General features: G+C 36.5%; 2 protein-coding genes across 2 annotated transcripts in view; one reads left to right on the top strand and one right to left on the bottom strand.

Moving 5' to 3' along the window:
• LOC109304999 (carbonic anhydrase 3-like) overlaps positions 1-10,551 on the bottom strand; it is a 93,240-nt gene that overhangs the window by 77,390 nt on the left and 5,299 nt on the right. The window lies entirely within an intron of this gene.
• CA1 (carbonic anhydrase 1) overlaps positions 2,205-10,551 on the top strand; it is a gene marked incomplete at its 5' end in the record, with an annotated part of 14,718 nt that continues 6,371 nt past the window's right edge. Inside the window, 5 exons of the mRNA XM_019519306.1 lie at positions 2,205-2,433; positions 4,203-4,321; positions 6,266-6,361; positions 8,066-8,128; positions 8,995-9,150. Coding sequence (XP_019374851.1) covers positions 2,205-2,433; positions 4,203-4,321; positions 6,266-6,361; positions 8,066-8,128; positions 8,995-9,150 — 663 coding nt within the window. The remainder of the gene's footprint in view (positions 2,434-4,202; positions 4,322-6,265; positions 6,362-8,065; positions 8,129-8,994; positions 9,151-10,551) is intronic.

Below are 10,551 nucleotides of genomic sequence, written 5' to 3'. Positions count from 1 at the left end.
AGGCTAGATATCAGGAGGCGCTACTTCACGGTCAGGGCGGCTAGGATCTGGAACCAACTTCCAAGAGAAGTGGTGCTGGCTTCTCCCCTGGGGGTCTTTAAGAGGAGGCTAGATGAACACCTTGCTGGGGTCATTTGACCCCAGTACTCTTTCCTGCCATGGCAGGGGGTCGGACTAGATGATCTGCTCAGGTCCCTTCCGACCCTAGAAACTATGAAACTATCTAAGGAAGAAATTCTGTGGTAGGGCAAAAAATTAATCTTCTCTCGGTTGCCTGCTGAATGAGCAGACAGGAAGTCAGCTGGGTAAATGCTTTATTCTGGCAGAAGTTTCACTGATATCGTTCTGAAACTGAAATATTTTAGTTTCCACAAATCAGTGTTTTCTGGTGAATACCTGTTTTGTTTGGAAATTGTCGACCAGACCCAAGACATGTATCACAATATGCTGTACGTTTACAGGAATCAACATGACAAATTCCAAAGGATAAGAAATGACGGCAACATGACAGTATCTTCAATTCCTTTGTTCAGCTGCATATGCCTGTGTGATGCTGATAGCAATTTACTACCAAGAAAAAAATGTCAGAAATAACAGGAAAATGTAAACAGGTTCACATTTTTGCAACTCAGGATGACAGGGCAGTATTTAAATAGCATGAATTGTACCTTATTTCATATTGAAATAATTATTGGCTTGATTTCCTATTTTCAATTAAAGTAGATACATACAGAGATATTAGCAAAAATATTAAATTTTATTGCAGAGTTTGGAAAGTGCAAGGTCTTATAAATGAAGTCCTACTAATAAGTATTTAAAGACCTGTTTTTTCAGGTTTTACCCAAGTAAAATCCCATTGATATAGCAGGATCAGACCAACATACATTGTTATGGGGAGTGGGGAGGATGTCATCATACTTAATGCACCTGAAATTACTGGATAAATAGTGATATAGGCCCTTTTCAGGACAGTACTTAAACACATGCTTAACTTTAATCATGTGCTTAAATGTGGCCCCAAATAGAGATATATTCATGTTTTGGGGCTGGAATGCCTAGATTAATGCCTGAGATAAATATCTATAGGTTATTGTTAAAAAATTATTTGTAATTTAAGATATTGCCTCCTGCAGAAAAAAATCATGGATCTCTGAGGATCTGTTTGTGGAGTCTGCCCCTGACCCACTTTATGCTGCTGTGGAAGACTGAATTTAGTATTACTCCCAGGAAAATCTGTCTCAAACCTATACATTCTCCTGAGTTTGCAGACCCTGAGACGTGTATATTTGGAACTGCATTATTATTTAGAAGAACACTGCTGTTAAAAACATTAAGCCTGTATTTGAAATGGTCATTAAGAAATGTATCCTAAAAAATTAAGTTTCTGTTATTTATTTTACAAAAATACTAAAGCTAGAGTTCTTAAATATGAGTGCTCACAATTAGGCTCATGCATCCATATTTAAAATACCTGAATAAGTGACCTGGATTTTCAGAAGTTTTGAGCATCCACTGAATTCAATGCAAGTTGCAAATTGCACCGTCATACCTAAAAGCAGATTTTAGTTCTGGATGTTTATGGTTATGGTAAACATAACCTTTGTCAACATTTGAACAAATAAAAATCTTCAGTTTTAAAAATCCTATCCAACTTTGCCACTATGTAATTCACTATCCTCAGCGAATCACAATTCATATAATAAAATGCCAACTTCTTTTTTTCCTTTTTACAATCTTTCCTTTTTATTATGACTTCTCACATCATTCTGAGATCTCATGACAGCAATAAAGGCCTCTTAAAAATATATTGTCGCGTCTATCATGTGGTCGTGTCTATAAATCCCTAGACTTTATGGCAGAAATTCAGCAGTAAGGTGAAGCACTGATCTCACTGCAGAATCGCCTATTATCAGAACCACCAAATTGTGAGGAAGACAAGATCTCACAAGCAAAAGACCATGGCAACTCTGAACTGGGGTTATGAGGGCAGAAATGGTAAGGATAAGTTTCCTTAACAGCAAATTTATTATACTGGCAGAGGTTTTCTTTTCTTTTACATAAAAGGAGATATGAGGGATTTGTCTAGCCGTGCAAAATTCTGTATGTGACAATTTAAAATGATTTAATTTATTACTTATCCCTGCCATACCCAGGGATGACGTCATAATTCAGTATTAACACTCAGGAACTAAAGTGGCTGTTAAAAATTAAATATATGTATTTATGTTTGTCTAGGACCTGACCAATGGCACAAATTATACCCTATTGCCAGCGGAGATCATCAGTCTCCTATTGATATCAAAACCAAAGAAGTAAAAAAAGACCCATCTCTAGGTCGTCTCCAGATCACTTGGAATTCAGGCACATGTAAAGAAATCATCAATGTTGGACACTCCTTCCATGTGAATTTTGAAGACAAGGATAATCAATCAGGTTAATGATGTTTTGTTTTTTTATTAATTCCCATTGAAAACAAAGGTAAATGGATCAGAGGTGTATCTGGATAGTTCCATGCCCTGGGCAGCAGAGGCATAACAGGATACGCTGCTGGTGCAGGGTTAATGTGGAAGCTGATGCCAAAGCTGACATTCTGCAGCAAAAAAGGAGACAGAAGGGTTAACTTACCCTCAGCACCAGTGGCTTGTCCTGGGAGTGAACTTCTGGCTGTCACCCAGTAGTGAAATGGATTTTCAGAAGCATAAATATCCATTCAAGTGTGTCATTAATTTTGAATGCGGTACTGTCACTTTATTCATCCTGGAGGATCTCAAATATTTCAATTTAAAATTATGATGCATTGCCAAGTGTTCCATTTTTAAAGGCAGGCAAGGTTCTTTGGGTAGATGTGATATCTTTTATTAGACCAAGTGAGTAGTTGGAAACAAGTTCTTTGCAAGCTTTCGGGGCAATAACCCACCCTCTCCTTGGAGTCTCAGAACAGCAAAGACTCCCTATGCCTGACAAAGGGTGATTGCACCCGAAAGCTTGCTAAGAACTTTTTTCCAACTACTCACTTGGTCTAATAAAAGATATCACATCTACCCAAAGAACCTTGGCAGCACGTGGCCAGGCCTGCGGTGGCAATGGGGCCGAGAGTGTTATAGTGGTGCTGCAGCCACGGTGGTCCAGGAATTGTGAGAGAGGCAGGGATTTCTTAGGGTGGTATATTTTTATTGGGCCAACTGCATAGTTAGGATAGAGTTAGACAAACTTTTGAATGCAAGAAGAATGTCTTGTGTTTGAAAGCTTATTTAACTGTATTCCAATGCTGCAGTGTGCCCAATAAAAGATATCACCCTAAAAAGTCCTTACTTCTCCCATTTTTACAAGAAAATACAAGCTTTCCCATATAGCCTGGGAGTTTTCAGGTGGTAAAATATTGATGATTGCTGCTGTTTGCTGGTCAATTTCCTATAAGTTATTATCTACCATTATATAAATTAAGGATTTTATGTTGCTTTGAAAGGAAGACACCATTTGCTGGTTTTGAGTTAAAATACTCTGCCTTGCTTGAATCATCAGGCACATGATTCTTAACAACATGTGTATGCATATGCAAATCCATATCAGCCAGACTTAGTATTATACCTTTGCATATTAGTAATTAGAGCATCACTTTTGGTGACCTACATCATCAGTTACATTGACATTTTGACTCACCTGCAAAATCTTACCAGAATAAAAGCAAGACTCAGAGAATATTTTCAACACACAATTGCCTTTTCTTGCACAGAAAGGCGATTTCAAGATCAACTCTTATCTTGTTTCACACATCCTCCAGTGATGAAATACCTCTCCCCTAAGAAGGAATGGACTCAATGATCTAATAAGACTTTTCCATCCTTTTCTACTTGGATCCTAGTTCTGTATTTAATAAACTGCTGCTACAAAGTATTCTTCTTTCCTTTTGTTTTCTCTTTTTCTCTCCAAATATAATCTCTGTTTACAATTATTTGATGTAATTTTTTTAGCTGAATCTGGGCAGAATACTGATTTATTGTAATTAAATTCAGGAATACACATCAGGAATTTTTCATTTCTAAGGTTTTAACAATACAAAATTCTTTATGATGAAAATTGTGGGTTGAAATTAACTATAAATAGTTCCAATATAGCAGTGTTTAGCAGAGAAGTGTTTGCATGTTGCAATCACTTTACTGCATTTGGATTTGATTATAACAAGTTATTTTATTTGTTTGCAGTGGTGACTGGTGGACCCTTGACTGGAAGCTACAGGCTGCGTCAGTTTCACTTTCACTGGGGCCCAGTTGATGATCATGGTTCTGAGCACACAGTGGATGGAGCAAAATATGCATCAGAGGTAGAGTCAATGAAAGAAAAGTCAAGGTCACATTTTCAAAGACCGAGTAATCAATTTCACCCACAGAACAAACCACAATGCATATGTGCATGCCAAATTCTATGTAAAGTCTGCATCTTTATTTATTTCTCATGTAAATGCATCCATTTGTGCAAGAAATAATCTGTGCCTTTTGTGCATATTTTGCAATGTAAGTTAGGACTTGAGACCAATCTCTACAATTTGGGTGCCTAAATTTAGACCATATAAATCTATACTTAAGCGCCTAAAAACAGTTGATTGTTGAAAACACACAAGTATAGACTTTTAGTCTTGTGAGTAGTCCCACAATGTCAATGAGGCTACCTACATGAGCAAAGTTAGTCATACACATAGCTGTTTACAGAATCAACCCCTAATCTGGCAGGTTATTAGAGGGCCTGATCACCCACAGCTCCACTAAAATTGGGACCTGTATATTGTGCTTTTCCTCTTCTAGGAGAGAGAAAAGAAAATCAGAAGAAAATAGGGAAAGCAAGGGTTTATAAAAAGATGCAGTTAATAGGGCTTTTAAGTACTGTCAGATATATTATCTTCAGTTAACAGAATTAATAAAGAAATAAAGGTTGCTCTTAAGCTGACTGCTTGCAGTTGCTTTCCAGTGTCTTATGAACATGACAAAAACAAATCAATGTAACTATCTTTAGCTACTACTTAGATTTTAGAAACATTATTGCATGTGAATCTAATGATACAATCTGGTGTATCTGCAGTTTAGGCATTGCCTCACAAAATTAACAGAGTTTTCCTTTCCAATTTTGTTTGGAAATGCAAAATTTTCCACTGTTGCTGGTATACAGCTATCTCATTTTACGCAGACAAGATATGAAAGGGGGTGTCCCTTTAGAATTCCTGCCATAACTAGATAACACACTTGGATTGTGTTTGAGGGAAACACCAGTACAAATCTTTATTATAGATTGTTTTGGGTGTTTAAAATATTTTAAAACAATAAAGCCACTGTAGTTGGAAAGACTGCAGTTCAGCCATGGCAGGGAATATCCCATTTTTTCCTCCTTTAAACCAGAGTCTTTTAAACAGATTGTGTGCAGTATGATCATTTCCATGCTTTGTCCCTTATTGATCCGAAATGTTCATTTTTTAAAAGCTGTCATCTTTCGATTCAATACTCTATACCATTTATATGTGGTATATATACTACAACTTTATATTTAAATAGTGGCTAAGGAATTTCTAAATGTAATATACATCAGACATTTTCTAGGAACAACTTAATGACAATTATGAATTGTATGATATCCAAGGTGTACATACTCCCAAACACATCTCCATCAAGTCTAAGGAGTAAAACGGAAGATATAATAGGCTAATCCTTAGGTTGAACAAAAGATGCCATAAATCCCTTCTTTATTCAAAATGGTTAAAATTGAACAGTCACTGAAATGTCTGCTTCTGTTGCCCTACAAAATTCTGCTGCTGCAAAGAACTCAGACAAGGCAAAATGCTTTTAACAGTATGGATTCATATTGAAAAGATCTGGGTTTCTTATGTTTGTACACCTAACAATGCTAACCTTGCATGCTACCCCATGGCACCCTTGAAAGGATCTCAAAGCTGCTGAGAGCCCCACAGCACCCTGACTGAGAATCACTGGGTTAGATAAATACCCACTCTATTTGTAAGTTATAGTTTCTCCCAAATTTGCTTTCAGGAAAATTGTGCAGCTTTGCATCTTACAATATTAGCCAGCAGGCCTGTCATTGACAGTTCCTGGGCAAATCACATGCTAAAGTCGGTCAGGCACCAGAATGGTGGAGCAGTTTGAGAGTCAATTGCCAGTTGCAGGACTGGGGGCTAAGAATGTATCTATGGTCTGTGGGCTTTGGACAATATTTATCTGTAAGGAAAATTGAAAAAAATATACTTCTGTCAATTGCTTTTTAGCTTCATCTGGTTCACTGGAATTCAGCTAAATATTCAAGCATAGCTGAGGCTTCAGATAAGCCAGATGGTTTGGCAATTGTCACTGTTTTTCTGAAGGTGAGTTACATGGCATACAGAAGACACTTTTCCTCTCTTCCCCCTGCCCCTCCTTTAAAAAATTGCTTTATTTCCCATCTTATCAAAATACTAAGATCTGTTCAAAGAGGACTAGAGAAGTAGCACCTACTTGAACTGAGACACACTCCTTCTGACTCTCCCTGAACATGTCTGCCATCTAATCTTTGTCCATGTCACTGCATTTGTTTTTCCCCAAAAACCTATCCACACACAACCCTTAAACACATGCTTACTGGTATTATGTTTTGAACCCCTGGTTGGTTGTTAAAAATAGTTTAAAAAGTCATGTCATGGGCAAACATATTGTATCAGGCTGTGGTGGATCAAATACAAATTTATTTTGCTGAACACTTGGGAAGACTGCTTCTGATTTTATGTCTGAACCTTTGATCTGTTCCCCATCACCATTGTTTTACTGCAGCTATAACTACCTACCTACAGTTTTTGCAGAGACAGGTAGTTAGCCATGTTAGTCAGAGGTCAGGCAGAAGGCAGGGTAGAGGTTCACCTTATAAACTAGCTAAATCAGAGCTATATAAGCTTTTGTTGCTCATGAAACCTTATGCATTTCTGATTCAATTAGTCTATAAAGTGCACCTCTACCCTACCTCCTGCCTACAATTTTTGCCATAGGGTTATGTCAATATGTATTTCTATAAAAAGTTCTCTTCCAGTCAGTGGGATGGTATTGTGGAATTGATGCCTGTAACTAAACTTAAATTTAAGAAAATCACAGTAATCTAAAAAGGAAAAAAAAATACAAGAAGCTGAACAATAATTTTATAGAGAGAGTTTAAGGGAGAAAGTATGTTCTTTGCCTTAGGGACAAAAGGAGGCATCAGAAGACATTAGTTCTGCTCATATTTTTTTATATGACCTTGGGCAAATTACTTGTACTCAACTGTTGTTAGTTCATCCGCCTGTAGAAAGTGTGTAATAATAAGGTACAGATAGGCTAATATTAACAAATGCTGGGAACATTCACTCACATTTTACCTTAGTCATCTCTTCACTTGTTTTTCACACAGCTTTGTGTGATCAACTTCTGCTGTTATGAACTGTAGCAAACATAAATTTCAAAGTCACACTTACAAATATTACTGGAATACACACATGAAAAACTTGTGCACAGGAATTCATGTGAGAAGTGTAAAAATAATACCATGTGACAAAATCTGACCCTCACAAAAAAATTAACACAGCACAAATGCTGAGTAACCAATAATAATATAAGGATTCAGAATCAGTCCATATCACAGAAATACAGAGAAGGTACCTCAAAAAGTCATCTAGTTCGATCCCCAACTAGTTAAACTGAACGGGTAAAAACATGTTACTGTATGCCTTCAAAGAAAGAGTATGTTTGAGGAAACTCTGATTTTCCTGCAGAGTAAGAGAATATGCATGTCAGACAAATGATCAATTATAGCCAAACTCTTCCACTATTATTTGCATTAAGAAGAACTTTACTCTGCTAAGTAGCACCATTGATTTCAGTGTGACTATTTGCAGGGTAAATATTTCTTTCTCAAACTAAATTTTCTCTAAGTGAGGTTGTAGGGCTAAACCAAATAATATTTGTGAAGCATATTCAGATCCTTATCTGGGAGGTGCTATGTTAGGACAAAATAAATGTTAGACATTTATGATTTAACATTTTTATTGCTATTTTTATTTTTACAGGTTGGTCCCCCCAATGACAAACTACAGGAAATTGTAAAGGCTTTAGGTGCAGTAAAGACCAAGGTAAATATCATTATTGCATGGTCACAGTGGACCATGGTCACAGTGAGAGCTTGGGGTAGAATCTAGTAAGTCTTCTCTAGAAGCAGAGGGGTATTGCCCACTTTAGCAGTTCATTCAGGACCATATGATCTCCTAAATATAGGACTTGACACTTGCATCATGACCTTTTAAATGTTTTCAGAAAACTAATTTACAGTATCAGAGCTCAATCCTGCAATCTACCAAAGGCTTGCTACAAAATGATAAGAGCACTGAATCCAGACAAGACAGATGATGGTGGTGGGCAGAACACCTGATTGGGATACCTATCCTCTACCTTTCAGCTCTTCCACATATCCATCCATCTAAAGTTTAGGTCTAGCAGCCATCACCAGAATATCCAAGCACTGACTGGACTAAATTTTGCCTCAACTCTTTAGTTTAACTGAAGATATATACACTCTCCAAATGCTTAGTGAGCATTTGGAGAGCTCACCAAATGCTTAAGTAAATTTGGAATATGAATTTTTATATTATACACAGGACGTAAATCCTACAGGATTTGCAAAAGGCAGTGGGACTGATCTCGCAAGGAACGAAAATCCTTGAGCCTGAATTCACAAAGTATTTGAGAATATGTGCTGTTTTATTAACTTCAGTAGGGTTTCAAAGGCTTAAATTATATGCTTGTGTGCTTTGCTAGATGAAAACTATAGATTCAGAACCTGTATGATGAAGCCTATAAGAGAATACTAATATATTCAAATGAATCTTACTTTATTCTGACTTAGAAAAATAAATAAATTATGCAAGTAAGGCTGAACAAGTAAAATCTTATTATGGACATTTTATCTATCATTCTCATTAAATTAAATGGATCTTTCTAGGGCAAACAAGCTCCATTCACTAATTTTGACCCATCAACCCTACTTCCTAAATCCATGGACTACTGGACCTACAATGGCTCTCTGACTCATCCTCCTCTTTACGAGAGTGTTATCTGGATTATCTTTAAGGAACCTATTACCATCAGCTCAGAGCAGGTATAGTACTGTGAAGTAAACAAAAATATTTTTTCACACAGAAACTGAAAGACAGTATCATTTTATTATTTATGGTGTCCTTCTTATTTTCAGCATAAAACCATGAAAGATTGCCTATATCAAGCACTAAAATAGCATTTGATGGATCATTAAAACTTTAATTCAGCAAAGGCAAGATGAGACTACTAATGTCCTTAAGGTCACACACATTTTAGGTTCTGTGAAGCATCAGATATTTTAAAAAGTCCAGTGGAGAGAGTCTGAAATAACCAACCAATTGCCTTTCTCTGCCAGTCCACAAAACTGCAATTTTCTTATCTCAGTTCCCATAAAACTTTATGTCTTTCAAAACTGAAGTCACTCTTCCAGCCTTTATTTACTCAGGCAGGTGGACTTTGCAGCCTGCCCTAAGGTTACTGGATTCAGGCTATTTCAGATTGAAGTGGGAAATAAATGCCACTGTGAAGAGGTCCTCTGAGAGAAATGCTTGCCTTAATTCTCCTGATAAAAAAGGCATATGGAAAGATCTTGAATTGAAGGAGGTTATATTGAAATATAATAAGCCCCTGTGTAAATTGTTCTGTAAATCCTTTTGCAACAGTGAAATCCTTTATTATAGGATTTCTAATCTACCCTATAGAAGTTTATAACCAGGGGAAAACACTCCATTAATATTTATGTAATAGTTTAAGGATGTTATGTTGAAGGATGCTTATCACTCTCCATTTTATAGGGCTAGGGAAAATCTCATCCAAGTAAGGTATTTTCCACCCCTGTCCTGAAGTTTTGCATAGAACTCTTTTCTGCTTCTGAATTGGCATCTGTCATTCTAGAGGTGGCTGTATCTCAGTATGTACACCGGTTTGTAAAGCGCTCTTAGATTTTTTTAAATAAAAAGTATTGCATCTCTACAAGATAATTTACCATCAAGAACCTTTACATTTATTTAAGGGATTATAAACTGTCCATTAACGTGTCTAATCAACAGCATTTAGGAACAAACAAGCATTTTAAATAAGGTTTTTAAAAGCCAAATTAGGATTAAAATAGTTCTCTTGGAAGTTAAATTTTACAGCATACTTCTGTGTTTTAACTAAAAATTAGCCATGTTTTAAAAATAAGACATTAGAAGTGTGCTTGCTGCCTGAGGAGGAATGAATAAAAACTTACTTTTTTTCTAAATGTTTTGTTAGACTGTTTGCTGGACAGCAATTGTCTTGCTGGTCAACCAACAGCTGATCAAGATTATTGCAATTGCTAGGGACAAATGTGATAATATATAATAAATTACCATATCATCATAATATGCTCAGTAAACACATGTCCTGAGTCAACACTGCTTAATAACAATTTTATGCATACATTATTCTATTAAGTGTGAAACCAGCCTAGGAAATACCA

Source organism: Gavialis gangeticus, unplaced genomic scaffold (genome assembly GCF_001723915.1).
Source record: "Gavialis gangeticus isolate Ggan-Ray unplaced genomic scaffold, GavGan_comp1, whole genome shotgun sequence".
Taxonomy (NCBI): domain Eukaryota; kingdom Metazoa; phylum Chordata; order Crocodylia; family Gavialidae; genus Gavialis; species Gavialis gangeticus.
The sequence above is the reverse complement of the archived record's forward strand: the minus strand, read 5'-3'. Positions and strand labels throughout refer to the sequence as shown.